General features: G+C 42.1%; 1 protein-coding gene across 1 annotated transcript; it reads left to right on the top strand.

Annotated features, from left to right (window-relative positions):
• The first annotated feature begins 227 nt into the window (after positions 1 to 227).
• Positions 228 to 1,279, top strand: LOC142839433 (histone H3.3A-like). Its single transcript, XM_075955553.1, has one exon. The coding sequence runs from the start codon at positions 357 to 359 to the stop codon at positions 759 to 761; it is 405 nt and encodes a 134-aa protein (XP_075811668.1). The 5' UTR covers positions 228 to 356; the 3' UTR covers positions 762 to 1,279.
• Positions 1,280 to 14,674: the final 13,395 nt, after the last annotated feature.

Here is a 14,674-nt window from a genome sequence, read left to right as displayed (position 1 = left end):
TGGGATGCAGAGGCAGGCAGATTTCTGAGTGAGGTCAGCCTGGTCTACTGGTCTACAGAGTGAGTTCAGTTCCAGGACAACCAGGGCTACACAGAGAAACCCGTCTTAGATTTCCTGAGTAAATTGGGAGCATAGGGACCATGGGAGAGGGTTAAAAGGGAGGGGAGGAAAAGAAGGGGAGCAAAGAAAAATGTATAGCTCAATAAAATCAATTAAGAAATTTTTTTTTTAAAAATCCCTCCAGTGTTCGCAGCCGTCGCCGCGCCGCCGCCGCTTTCTAACGCCAGCGCCGCCTCTCGCTTGCCGAGCTCCAGCCGAAGGAGAAGGGGGTAGGTAAGTAAGGAGGTGCCCATACCATGGCTCGTACTAAGCAGACTGCCCGTAAATCCACCGGTGGTAAAGCACCCAGGAAACAACTGGCTACAAAAGCCGCTCGCAAGAGTGCGCTCTCTACTGGAGGGGTGAAGAAACCTCATCGTTACAGGCCTGGTACTGTGGCACTCCGTGAAATCAGACGCTATCAGAAATCCACTGAACTTCTGATCCGCAAACTCCCCTTCCAGCGTCTGGTGCGAGAAATTGCTCAGGACTTCAAAACAGATCTGCGCTTCCAGAGTGCGGCTATTGGTGCTTTGCAGGAGGCAAGTGAGGCCTATCTGGTTGGCCTTTTTGAAGATACCAACCTGTGTGCTATCCATGCCAAACGTGTAACAAGTATGCCAAAAGATATCCAGCTAGCACGCCGCATATGTCCACTATGAGGGGGGAAATATTTCATTCTCAAAAAATTTTTTTTCCTCTTCTTCCTGTTATCAGTAGTTCTGAATGTTAGATATTTTTTCCATGGGGTCAAAAGGTACCTAAGTATATGATTGCGAGTGGAAAAATAGGGGACAGAAATCAGGTATTGGCAGTTTTTCCATTTTCGTTTGTGTGTGAATTTTTAATATAAATGCAAGATGTAAAGCATTAATGCAAGCAAAATGTTTCAGTGAACACATTTCAACAGTTCAACTTTATAAAAATTATAAATAAACCTGTTAAAATTTTCTGGACAATGCCAGCATTTGGATTTTTTTAAAATAAGTAAATTTCTTATTGACGGCAACTAAATGGTATTTGTAGCATTTTTATCATACAGTAGATTCCATCATTCACTATACTTTTCTAACTGAGTTCCCCTACATGCAAGTACATGTTTTTAATGTTGTCTGTCTTCTGTGCTGTTCCTGTAAGTTTGCTATTAAAATACATTAAACTATAAAAAATAAAATAAAAATCCCTCCATGTGAGCTCTGTGGCATGGTGTCTTTCTCTTTCATGCCACTTTTTAAAGTATAGCAATAATCTCTTTAATAAATGGTGTTGGGGGGGAAATCCATCTGAAAAAAAAAAGAAAAGAAAAAAAGAAATCCTCTCTTTAGCACCTCAAGCTAAAATGTTTCTGTTTTTTAATGCTTAGTCAATGTAGTAGTTATATCCTATGGCTCTCGCTATGTCGTTCTGTGTGATAGTTCCTTAAGCATCTGATTACCTCCTGATACACATTGTTACAATGTTACACATTGTTAACTCACTGAAGGCTGGTCATGCTTTGTACATTGTATCTCACTTTCTGCGGTCAGCCTCATGCCTTGCGTATGCTGCTTATTTAATAAATCTCAATAAAACAATCCACTCGTCATGGCTGTATTAGATTTCCGGGGAGGGTTAAGGATTGGGGGGCTGGAAGGCATAATAGCCCACTCCAAAATGTACCGAATTCACATTGTAATCACTGACGTACTCCCAGTTCTGTGAGACAGCAGTTTGGGATGTGTTCGGTTAGGTGGTTCTTATGGTCTTTCCTTTGGGTAAATTACGCATATGCAGTCTGACTAACTGGTTTTGATGGCCTAGTCATCTCAGTCAGATGTCCGGAGGTTGGTTGTAACTCCTGGATATGACATGTCTGTAGCAAGATAATTTAGATTTCCCGGCCGGCAAAGTGGTTTACTTTTTTTTTTTTTTTTTTCGAGACAGGGTTTCTCTGTGGCTTTGGAGCCTATCCTGGAACTAGCTCTGTAGACCAGGCTGGTCTCGAACTCACAGAGATCCGCCTGCCTCTGCCTCCCGAGTGCTGGGATTAAAGGCGTGCGCCACCATCGCCCGGCTGGCAAAGTGGTTTAAAGAGTGTGGGTGCTTGCCACAAAGTCTGATGACCTGAGTTTGATTCCTGGGTCCCATAGGGTCAAAGGGGGAGAACAGAGTCTACAAGTGTCCTCTGATCTCTGTATGCACACATGCCTATACACATACACCACACACAAAAAAATAAATGGGAATAAAAGATCATTTAAATACTTTTCTACGATATCTGTCTTCCAAGACAGTATGAATACTAAGCTCCAAATTGTCATTTCTGCTACATTCTGTTGTCAAAGCAAGTTGATGGGAAAGTTACATTGTGAAAGGAAATTGTATAGGGAGGGGTTGGTTACTGTGGCAATCTTTGGAGGAAATTCAGCATAAAGATTCTGTGTAGAATTTCCTTTGCAATTCAATCCAAATAGGAACTCAAAAGTATGTTGTTATCAAAGAACGTGATAACCTCTCTGTGCTGCCTGGTCTGATGGAGCAAGCCTTTAATTCCTTCACTCAGAAGGCAAAGGCAGGCAGATCTCTCTGAGTTTGAGGCCAGCCATATCTCTTTAGTAAGTTCTACAATAGACAAGGCTTCATAGTGAGATCTTGTCTCATAAACAATAGTGATGTTGGAGGTGGGGAGCCTGGAGAGATGGCTCAGTGGTTAAGAGCATTTGTTGCTGCTCTTGCCAAAGGCCTATATTTGGTTCCTGGCACCCATATTTCCCATCTCACAACTGGCCAAAACTACAGTTCCAGAGGATCTCATGCTTTCTTTTGGCCTCTGCGGGCCATATGCTTGTAGTGCACGTCACACACACACACACACACACACACACACACACACACATAAATAAATAAAAATACATTGTTTTTAAAAAGGACTTTGAGACTTTGAGATTCTTGGGGCCTGCTACTTGCCCAATAGCACGTATTAATTCAATATCACATCAATTATACATCTGCTTCAATGATTTAAGGTAAAAATCTCAGTTCCTGTGCTAGAGAGATAGGTCTGTGGGCCTCTTGCAGAGGACCTGGGTCCCCAATACCCATAGGGTGGCTCACAATCATCTGTAACTCTAGTTTGGGAGGACGTGACCCCCATCCTTGTTCTTATCTACATAGGCACCAGTCATACATTTGGTGCACAGACATACCTTCAGACAAATACCTATAAAGCAATCTAAAACAAAAACCACAGATCCTATAATAACATTTTTCTTCAATCCACTTATATTTGACTTCTTTTGGGGGGGAGGTTGGTTTTTCTTTTAAGATGTATTTATTTATTATATATACAAGTTTCTGTCTCCATGTATGCCTGCAGGCCAGAAGATGGCACCAGAGATTATGATAGATGGTTGTGAGCTACCATGTGATTGCTGGGAATTGAACTCAGGACCTCTGGAAGAACAGCCTGTTCTCTTAACCACTGAGCCATCTCTCCCACCCTTGGTTTGGTTTCGAAACAGTGTTTCTCTTGTGTTCTCTGGCTGTCCTGGAACTCACTCTGTAGACCAGACTGACCTCTTACTCACAAGATCCACCTGCCTCTGCCTCCCTGAGTGCTGGGATTAAAGGCGCGTGCCACCATCACCTGGCATTAATATTTTATTAATTGTAATATATGTATATTCCTGGTTGTTCTGGAACTCACTATGTAGACCAGGCTGGCCTTGGACTCACATAGATTCTCCTGTCTCTGTTTCCTAGGGGTTGGGATTTGCCCAGCATGAGCTTTCATTTTGGGCCTGCTTGCCAAGCCGCTTACTCTGTCTTGTTTGTTTGTATTTTGGTTTTTGGTGTGTGTTTGTCCATGTGCCATTTGTGTGCCCTCGTAGGCCAGAACTGGAGTTACAGACCGTTGTGAACTAGAACTACCATGTGGTGCTAGCAACTGAACTCCGATTCACTTCAAGAGCAACCAGTGGTCTTAACCACTGAGTCATTTCTTGACCCCTATATTTAATTGTTTTGGGTTTTTTTTATTTGTTTGTTGTTTTAGCAAGGCTTCACTGTACATAGTCCATCCTAACCTCAAACTCATAGCAGTCCTCCTGCCTCACCTTTCTGAGTGATGAACTTGTAGGTGTAAGCCACTGTTTCTTTTGCTGTATAGAGACAACGCAATCATGGCAACTCCTATAAAGAAAACATTAAATTAGGGTGGCTCTCTAACAGTTTCAGAGGTTCAGTCTATTATCATCGTAATGGGCCATGGTGTCCTGCAGACAGACATGGTACTAGAGAAGGAGCTGAGAGTTCTACATCTTGATCCATAGGCAACAGGACGTGAACTGTGTCACTGGGCATAGCTTTAGCATAGAAGACCTCAGAGTGCGAAGACACTTCCTCCAACAAGGTCATACTCCAAACAAAGCCACTCTCTATGGGGGCCCTTTTCTTTCAAACCACCACAGCCACCCATTCCTTATATGCCTTGGTATTATTGTTTGTATGGCTTATAATTTTGGACACTGGACATGTTGCTCAATTGGTAGAATGGTTGTCTAGCATGCACGAAACCCTGCTAATAGCCCCCGAGCATTATATAAAACAAGTGTGGTATCACATACCTAAATTCCAGAACCAAGGAGATGGGAACAGAAGTCTGAAGTTCAAGGTCATTCTTAGTTATACTCGGAAGAGCTGTGCCAACCTGGGCTAGGTGAGAATTTGTCCCAAAGAGTCAAAAAATAACCAAGAAAAATGAGACAGATAATCAACAAAACTGGGATTGTTCTTAATATTCTACCATTTAATAGTTGCATGTAGTAAGATCAGTTAAGTCCTCTGTAAAATGAATATAATAATGGCTAAATTAAGGAATTAATCCATTTAAAACCGCCAATATATTTTTTGGCGATATAACAAGGTTGACTACATTTCTCCCTTTATCTACAGTGACTGCCCAGATAGCTTCTGCCCTTGGAATTATACTCACTTTGTGAGTTAAGATATTTATAATTTTTTCTTGAGAAAAACAGTGCCAGAATATTCCTGTTATTGTATTGTTAAAACCCCAAGTGTTTGAAGTCTGAGCTCATCTCTGGATATCTGGATATTCTGCTTTTTGGAGTTTGGAGAATTAGAGTTTCCTTTTGACCTAAAACTTGCGATCTATCTGGACTGACGACCTTCAGCCTTCTTAGCCAGTGTGACAGCCTCCCAGTTTTTAGGTTATAAGAACTTTCAGGACACTTAATCTCAAACTGAATCTGGAACAGTTTCTCTAGGACAAAAAAGAGGCGCTGAGGACCCAGGTAACCAAGCCTGCACGCCCAGCCTCCTTGTCGCTGCAACCTGTTACTCTGCTTACCAAAGAGCCAAAAACAGCAGATGGTCTTCTGTCTGTGTGTCGGGTTAGGGGTTGTTGCTTTTGTTTGCCTTTTCCCCAGATGGATGCACTTACTAAGGGAGTCCTGAAACCTTTAACTGTAAGTTACCTGAAGTAGAGACTGACGGCAGCTGTGAAAGAGATCTTTTCAACTAAAATGTAAATATAATAAGGTGATAGAGTTATGGGGGAGAAGATTGGTTTTTGGTAAAGGAAGATGAGAGACAGGCAGTGGTGGCTCACACCTTTGATCCCAGCACTCAGGAGGCAGAGGCAGGTAGATCTCTGTGAGTTCAAGGCTAGCCTGGTCTATAAGAGTTAGTTCCAGGACAGTTGAGAAACTGTTTTGAAAAACAGATAGATAGATAGATAGATAGATAGATAGATAGATAGATAGATAGATAGATAGATAGATAGATACATAGATACATAGATACATAGATAGATACATAGATAGATAGATACATAGATAGATAGATACATAGATAGATACATAGATAGATAATGAAAATAAAAAGAGAACTAGGGAGGGAGTAGTTGGAGAGGCGGCTGAGCCATGAAGAGCTTTAACTACTCTCTCAGAGGACCCCGGTTCAATTCCCAGCAGCCACATGGTGCTTTAAAACCTGTAACTCTCTGGTCCAGGATATCTGATGCTCAAAGAGTCACACACACACACACACACACACACACACACACACACACACACACACACACACACACACCAAAAACCAGAATGCAGTCAGTAACTAAAAATAAAACTGTGAGTCACCAGAGTTTCTCTACACCTGATCTGTCATTTCAGTGGCAGTAAATGAGCTCATGGTTTGAATACTAGGCTGTCAGTACAAACTGTTACCCGACCTGTTCAACTTGAATTTGAAGTTATGATGCCATGAAAACACAGCAGCCAGCTAGTAGAGAATTTAAAACTCTATTACAAAAGGGCATGGTCAGTTGGATAAGTCTAGTGGTGTAATGTATGTGGCTAGCATACACAAGGTCCTGAGTTCACTCCCCAGCACCACAAAACACACAAAAGAAAACCCTGGATATCCAAGCTTATTCTTACATCTCTATATTTATGGCATAATGAGCTTGTGTATTCCACAAGCAAAGTAAGGATTGGGGGAAGGGTAGTCAAGGAGCTCCGAGTTACAGTTAGGAGTTAAGTCCTGGTGCTATTTAATAATGCATATTAAAAAAAAGCTGGAATAAAAGATGGGCAGGCAGTGGTGGTGCACGCCTTTAATTCCAGCACTCGGGAGGCAGAGACAGGCATATCTCTGATCTACAGAGGGAGTTCCAGAGCAGGCTCCAAAGCTACAGGGAAACTCTGTTTCAAAAAACAAAAAACAAACAGTAAAAAAAGATGGAATAAAGGATTTTGAAAACCCTCACTACAAAATAGCTATACGTGTTTGAAAAAGAGCTATTCTGCCTGATGGTGGTGGCACACATTTTTAATCCCAGCACTCCAGAGGCAAAGGCAGGTGGATCTCTGAATATGAGGCCAGCCTGGTCTACAGAGTAAGTTCCAGGACAGCCAGAGCTACACTGAGAAACCCTGTCTCAGAAAAAAAATAAAAGAATATTATACAATGTATATAAGCATTAAAACATAGTATGGTAGCAGCTGTGGTGGCTATAACCCCAGCACTTGGGAGACGGAGGCGTGGAGATGATCTTTGTAAATTCAAGATCAACCTCATCTACATAGTCAGTTCCAGACCAGTCAGAGCTACATAGAGAGACCCTGTCTCGAAATAACAAAAATAATACATAAATAAACACGGAAACAAAGCAAAACACACCACATGGTACCTGTATTCGCTGCTTTTCATATTGGGGGAGACAGTCCTTGACAAAGCAAATTAAGGAAGGAAGTCCCCGGGTACAGTCTGTTATGATGAGGAAGCTGTGGTGGAGAAGCTGGTCATGGTCACTCGTTACATACTGTGGTGCTCAGCATGTTGTCTCCTTTTTATTCAGGGCGTGTCTTTGCGCCTTAATTAAGGTAATCTAGAAACTCTCTCAAAGATATGCCCGGAGGCTTGTTTCCATGAAGACTGCAAATTCCATCAAGTTGATAATGGAGATTTAAACATCTTAGTATCCATAAATATGTGTAACTTTTGGTTTCACTTTAAAAGCATATATATTATGCATATTAAATATATATGAAATCCTTAAGCATAAAAACCCAAGTAAGTATAGTAAAAACACGTGTAAGATGCTGTAATTAAAAACTATAAAATAGGGGGCTGGAGAGATAGCTCAGAGGTTAAGAGCACGGACTGCTCTCCCAGAGGTCCTGAGTTCAATTCCCAGCACCCACATGGTAACTCACAATCATCTGTAATGAGATCTGGTGCCCTCTTCTGGCCTGCAGGCATGGAGGCTGAACACTGTGTACATAATAAATAAATAAATCTTTTAAAAAAAACTATAAAATTAAGAAAGTCAAATAAATTTAAAATATTTTCAAAGAAATATAATAAAAATGTATAGATTCAAATAGTCATATGAAAAAATTCACCTATTGAATTTTGCTGATATATGCTGTGAATATGTTTTATTGCCATTGGTTAATAAAGAAACTGCTATTGGCTAATGGCTTAAAGCCAGGCTGAAAGAGATATATAGAGAGTAGGCAGAGTCAGAGAGAAGCCATGTAGCTGCCAGCAGGAGACAGATGAACCAGAACCTTGCTGGTAAACAAGCCATATGGCGATACACAGATTAATAGAAATAGGTTAATTTGAGGTATAAGAGTTAGCCAGAAATATTCTTAAGCTATTGGCCAAACAGTATTGCAAATAATATAGTTTCTGTGTGATTATTTCAAGTCAGGGTGGTTGGGAAATGAACGAGCAGTCTCTATCAACAATCTATACTTTATACTGTGTCCAAATTAATTAAAAATGGGTCATAGCCACAGTGATGAAAGAATAAAAAAGCTTTAATAAAAGCCTTTTAAAAGTATTCCCTTAAAATTAGGTGATGTAATTCAATTTATATTTTATTGCTGACATACTGCTGACAACCATCTGTAGCTCTATTTTATTTTTATTTTTGGTTTTTCGAGACAGGGTTTTTCTGTGGCTTTGGAGCCTGTCCTGGAACTAGCTCTGTAGACCAGGCTGGTCTCAAACTCACAGAGATCCGCCTGCCTCTGCCTCCCGAGTGCTGGGATTAAAGGCGTGCGCCACCACCGCCCGGCCCATCTGTAGCTCTAACTCCAGGGATCTGATACCCTCTTCTGGCCTCTGAGGGTGCTGCACACACATTGTGCCCATACACATAAAATAATAAAGCTTCTAAAAAGGGAAAGTAGTTTCTGCATAACAGAATAGCTCTGGGCATCTTTACTTTTTAAAATTGCATCTATTTATTTGTGTGGGTGCAAACGTGGAGATCAGAGAACATGTGGCAGTTGGTTCTCTCCTTCCACAGTGTAGATCTTGGGTATCCAACTCAGTCAGGCTCGATGCCAAACAACTTCACCATCTTGCTGGCTGACCATCTTAACATTGAGATTTCAAAGTTATTTTTTTGTGCCTTTTACTAACCTATGACCTACTTACAAACATTTGTATTCCAGAAAGAAACTGTAAACCATGAGACAAAACATGTTTAAAATGAAAGAGAAGTTTCAAGGCCAGTTTGGTCTACAGAGTGGGTTCCAGAACAACCAGGGATATTACATAGAGAAACCTAGTCTTGAAAAAAAAAATGAGGGGGCTTGAGAGATGGCTCAGAGGTTAAGAGCATTGCCTGCTCTTCCGAAGGTCCTGAGTTCAATTGCCGGCAACCACATGGTGGCTCACAACCATCTGTAATGAGGTTTGGTGCCCTCTTCTGGCCTGCAGACATGCACACAGACAGAATATTGTATACATAATAAATAAATAAATTAAAAAAAAAAAGAAAGAAAAAAAAATGAAACAAAAAAAAAACAACCTCCAGACCAAAAAAAGCCAATAGTGCTAGTAGGCAGAGTTACATGGATCTTTTGTGAGTTGGAGGCCAGCTTGATTAACATAGTGAGTTCTAGGACAGCCATATATAGTGAGGCCATGGCTCAAAATAAGTAAAAAAGAAATGATAAAGTCAGTCTTTCCATTAATCCCATCTTTATTATAGTATTATAACAACCACAAAAATAACTCCAAACTACACACACACACACACACACACACACACACACGACATTGGGAAAGGTCTCGTGCAGTCCAGTCTGCCCTTGAATTCCATCTGTAGCTGAAGATCACCTCCAACTTCAACTTCCTGTCTCAGGCTCGGGCTATCACCCAGGAGTTTTGTGCTTATATGCTTCATTTAGAAGGCCCTTTCACAGGTAGCTGTGTCCTCTGTGCTGAAACTTCCCTTCCCACCAAGCTTGTGGGATTTGTTAGACTCTGGAAAGTGAGGAAGTTTTACAATAATCACAGGTACCTCCCCAGGGTTATAAAGGCAATAGACAATTTTAGGGAGAGGAGACCACCAGGGAGCTGGCTCCAAGGTGTGCAGCAAGCACTTGGATCACTTTTCTTCCAGCAATTGCTTAAAAGCAGCAGGAGCTCCTTTGCCCCGTCCCCAACAGAGCATTATTGTACTAATGAAGCTCTTAGGCAAAGATAATAGAAGACTAATTTCAGTTACGTTTATATAATCTCATTTCAAAGCAGTTTTGTTATCTCATTTGATCATTCTTAGGAACTCACAATTGTCATATATGTGACAGAGAGGCTGAGGGAACAGCACCAAGAACTTGAGGTCATCCTTGGCTACTCAGTGACCACGTGGCGGTGGCTCACGCATTTAATCCCAGCACTTGGGATTTCACAGAGACAGGTGAATCTCTGAGTTTGAGGCCAGCCTGGTCTACAGAGTGAGTTCCAGGACAGGCAAGGCTACACAGAGAAACCCTTTCTCTAACTAACTAACTAACTAACTAACTAACTAACTAAACCCCCATAACTCCCTAAGCCAAAAATTCTACATAGCAAACAAATGAAGGAACCAGGCTCACTACCCGCCTAATTGCAGATCAGTGTTTCATATTTTCTTAATGCTACCACATATACTGTATCATACCTAAATGCACATTGCCTGTACATTAGGTTATCATCATTCTAATGTCTTAGAAGGTTTTATTTTTATGTGTGTGTGTGTGTGTGTGTGCTGTATGTGTGGGAAGATGCATGTGAGTGTCATGCCAGAGAAGCATGGCAGAACCCCTGGAACTGGAGTCACAGGTGGTTGTGAGTCTTGCAGTGTGTTGCTGGCAACTGAACTCAGGTCCTCTTCGAGGGCAGAATTAGCTCCTAATCGATCAGCCATCTCTCTAGGCCCTGTCACTCGGCTTTGCCTCAAGTCCGTGAAGAAAGTTAAACATATGTTTTTGTCAGGGTTTTTTATTGCGGTGAAGAGACACCATGACCACAGCAACTCTTTTTTTTTTTTTTTGGTTTTTTCGAGACAGGGTTTCTCTGTGGCTTTGGAGCCTGTCCTGGAACTAGCTCTGTAGACCAGGCTGGTCTCGAACTCACAGAGATCCGCCTGCCTCTGCCTCCCGAGTGCTGGGATTAAAGGCGTGCGCCACCATCGCCCGGCACACAGCAACTCTTATAAATAAAAACATTTAATCGAGGGTGTGATACACTTCCTCCAACAAGGCCACATTTCCTAATTGTGTCACTCACTCCCTTTGGGGGCCATTTGCTTTCAAACCCCAGCACAGTTGTGTTGTAGGGAGAGGGCCTGCTTGTTCTTCCTGGCTACCGGACTACCTTAGCCCCAAAATAACCACACAGAAATCGTTTTTTTTTTAATATTTATTTATTTATTATGTATACAATATTCTGTCTGTATGTCTGCAGGCCAGAAGAGGGCACCAGATCTCATTACAGATGGTTTTGAGCCACCATGTGGTTGCTGGGAATTGAACTCAGGACCTTTGGAAGAGCAAGCAATGCTCTTAAACGCTGAGTCATCTCTCGAGCCCCTTCCGATTTTTATTTATTTATTTAGTTTTGTTTTGTTTTTCGAGACAGGGTTTCGCTGTAGTTTGTAGAACCTATCCTGGAACTAGCTGTTGTAGACCAGGCTGGCCTCGAACTCCCAGAGATCTGCCTGCCTCTGCCTCCCAAGTGCTGGGATTTAAGGTGTCCACACAGAAATTGTATTAATTAAATCACTGCTTGTCCCATTATCTCTAGCCTCTTATTGGCTAACTCTCACATCTTGATTTAACCCTTTTCTATTAATCTGTATATCGCTACGTGGCAATGGCTTACGGGAAAAGATTCAGCACGTCTGTCTCTGGCAGCTCCATGGCCTCTCTCTCCTACTCTGCCTCTCTTCCTCCCAGCATTCAGTTCTGTCTTCCCCGCTTACCTAATTTCTGCCCTGCCAGCTAGGCCAAGGCAGTTTCTTTATTCATCAACCAATGGAAGCAACACACAAACAGAAAGAACTCCTACACCATAGTTGGCTTTATTATTCCAATTCCGTGATTCCTGTTCTAGAAGCTCTAACTGTAGAGAGAATTATCTTTGTGGAGGTGTTTTTTACTCCTGGAATTCACCCCCTTTCTAACACTATCTGCTAAATGTAAGAAACAAACAAGTACAAAGATAATGATATGGGCTTTGCCTTTGAAGAACTCAAAATTTAATTGTGTTTAGCCATTCATTAAGAAAATGGAAGACAAAATGGGGTAAGTACCACTATAGAATTTGTTCCCGGCAGATAAGGGGGTACTTCTGAACAAAGCATGGAGCCTCAAATCTAAATAAGAGTTAATGGTCTAGGCTGGGGAAATGGCTCAGAGGGAAAAGTATATGCTACACAATCCTGCAGACCCTACCTCGGTTCCCAGCGGCTATGTAGAAAACTTATTACAGTGGTATGATGCAAGGCAGAAACAGGAGGATCCTAGGGGACCAGCCAGAGGACCCAGGTTCAATATGCAAACACCCACAAGACAGCTCACAACCAACTATCCAGTTTCAGCGGCTCAAGTGCCCTCTTCTGGCCTTCAGAGGCAGTAGATATGCAAACGGTTGCACAAACGTACCTGCTGCTCTTCCAGAGGACCCAGATTCAATTCCCAGCAACCATGTGGCAGCTCACAACTGTCTATAACTTTAGTTCCAGGGGATCTGACACTCGCACACAGCACTAATAAAATAAATATTTTTTTAAAAAGTGCAACTAGAAATGGGATTGAGTTAAAAAAAAAATCAGAGTTGTATCCTTTACAGTTAGTTGTTTTAAAATAACTGCTCTGAGCCGGGCGGTAATTGCGCATGCCTTTAATCCCAGCACTCGGGAGGCAGAGGCGGGCGGATCTCTGTGAGTTCGAGGCCAGCCTGGTCTACAAGAGCTAGTTCCAGGACAGGAACCAAAAACTATGGAGAAACCCTGTCTCGAAAAATCCAAAAAAAAAACAAAAAACAAAACAAAAAACAACAACAACAAAACTGCTCTGAATTAAAGGCATTCCAAATTTTTCATATTTGTTATCTGTTTTAAGGAAAATGAAGCAGACAGACTCTATCTCGACAGATTGAAATTGCATTATTGGAACAGTGAGGGGATCCAATCTTTCCTGTGTGATGAAGGCCAAATGGTCAGTCTATGCCAAGCAATTTTCTATGGCTAGGGGCTATTACCCTATGCAGCATGACTCAATTTCTCATGACCCCAGGCTATGCATTGTGTGTAGGAAACAAATTATCAGTTTTAAAGTTTATTTATTTATTATTTATTTTTTGTCTTCTTGAGACAGGGTTTCTGTGTTGCTTTGAAGCCTGTCCTGGAATTAGCTCTTGTACACTAGGCTGGCCTCGAACTCGCAGAGATCCGCCTGCCTCTGCCTCCCAAGTGCTGGGATTAAAGGTGTGTGCTACCACTGCCCAGTTTAAAGTTTATTTTTAATCATGTGTACGTGTATACCACATCTCTGTGTGAATGCATATGAGTCCAAGTGCCCAGAGAGGCCAGAAGAAGGTGTCAGAGTCTCTGGAGTGACAAGTGGTTGTTAGACACTTTATGTGTGTGCAGGGTACTAAACTCGGGTCTTCTGGAAGAGCAATACTTTTTTTTAATGGCTGGTCCATCTCTATTGTCTGCCTCCCTCCCTCCCTCCCTCCCTCCCTCCCTCCCTCCCTCCCTCCCTCCCTTCCTTCCTTCCTATTATGCTCTTTTGAGACAGGCTCTCTCTTGATGCAGACACAGCTCTCACCCCATGGGGATAAGATAGGAAGGTTTGTTTTGGAACCAAATAGAGTGACCATGGCTTGAGAATAAAGATTCAGGTCACCTCGAATTCCATGCTCTAGTGTGGTAGCAGTCCCATTATATAGTACCAGAACAAAGAAAATTATAAAGACCAGGGTGACCACCAACTCAAGAGACCTACCTACCTGCCTCAGTCTCCCCAGTGTTGAGATTAAAGGCCTGGGCCGCCACACCTGTCATTAACGAACTTGGCGAATACATTAGGTGTGTGGGCATAGAAAAGTGAGGAAATCATAGCTAATGGGCATCTTAGGAACTTCTGAGGCCTTCTTAGAAGCCTTTTGGTTGGTGTTAGCTAGGTGTCTAGACATTCCAAAAGATAGGCCTAATAGTTACAAAGATGTTGGGTCACTTCCAGAGCTGGGTACTAAATAGCTATCTGGGAGCTATCTAGGCTCAAGACAATTAGTGTCTGGACTTGAAATATTCCAACCTCTCCACAGTGCGGAAATTCTAGCCAATCAAGCATCAGCCTTTGTAGTCAGAGCTTGTTTCCGGAGACTCACGCTTATCTGGATCTCACATTCCGGAAGCTCAGGTGCAGGACCCTCCTTATCTATCCCAGCCATCCAAAGCCTGGGATTTCAGACGGGAACCACACCCAACACCTGGCTTTAAAATTTAAAAACAAACAAAATCCAGACTGGTTCCCATTAGTAGTATATCTGGACAGCCACTTTCAGTTCTTTTGTGGAAATCAAACCAAGGTCCTTGGTCATTCCCGGGCTGTGCTCTGAGCCACTGAGATGAGTCCCTATACCCTGGAAAGTCTTTATCTTTTTACTCATCTAGACGTAGAGTAGGCTGAGTGTAGTCTCTTCACAGACTGCATGACTTGGATAAGTCACCCCCAAACCCTCCTCTATTTTGCCTTTAAAAAATATGTAGGATTTTTTATAT

Source organism: Microtus pennsylvanicus, chromosome 21 (assembly GCF_037038515.1).
Source record: "Microtus pennsylvanicus isolate mMicPen1 chromosome 21, mMicPen1.hap1, whole genome shotgun sequence".
Classification (NCBI taxonomy): Eukaryota; Metazoa; Chordata; class Mammalia; order Rodentia; family Cricetidae; genus Microtus; species Microtus pennsylvanicus.
The sequence above is the reverse complement of the archived record's forward strand: the minus strand, read 5'-3'. Positions and strand labels throughout refer to the sequence as shown.

Bases quoted from the DNA above. Each gene is read 5' to 3' on its own strand.
- LOC142839433 (XM_075955553.1), top strand. From the start codon at position 357: ATGGCTCGTACTAAGCAGACTGCCCGTAAATCCACCGGTGGTAAAGCA.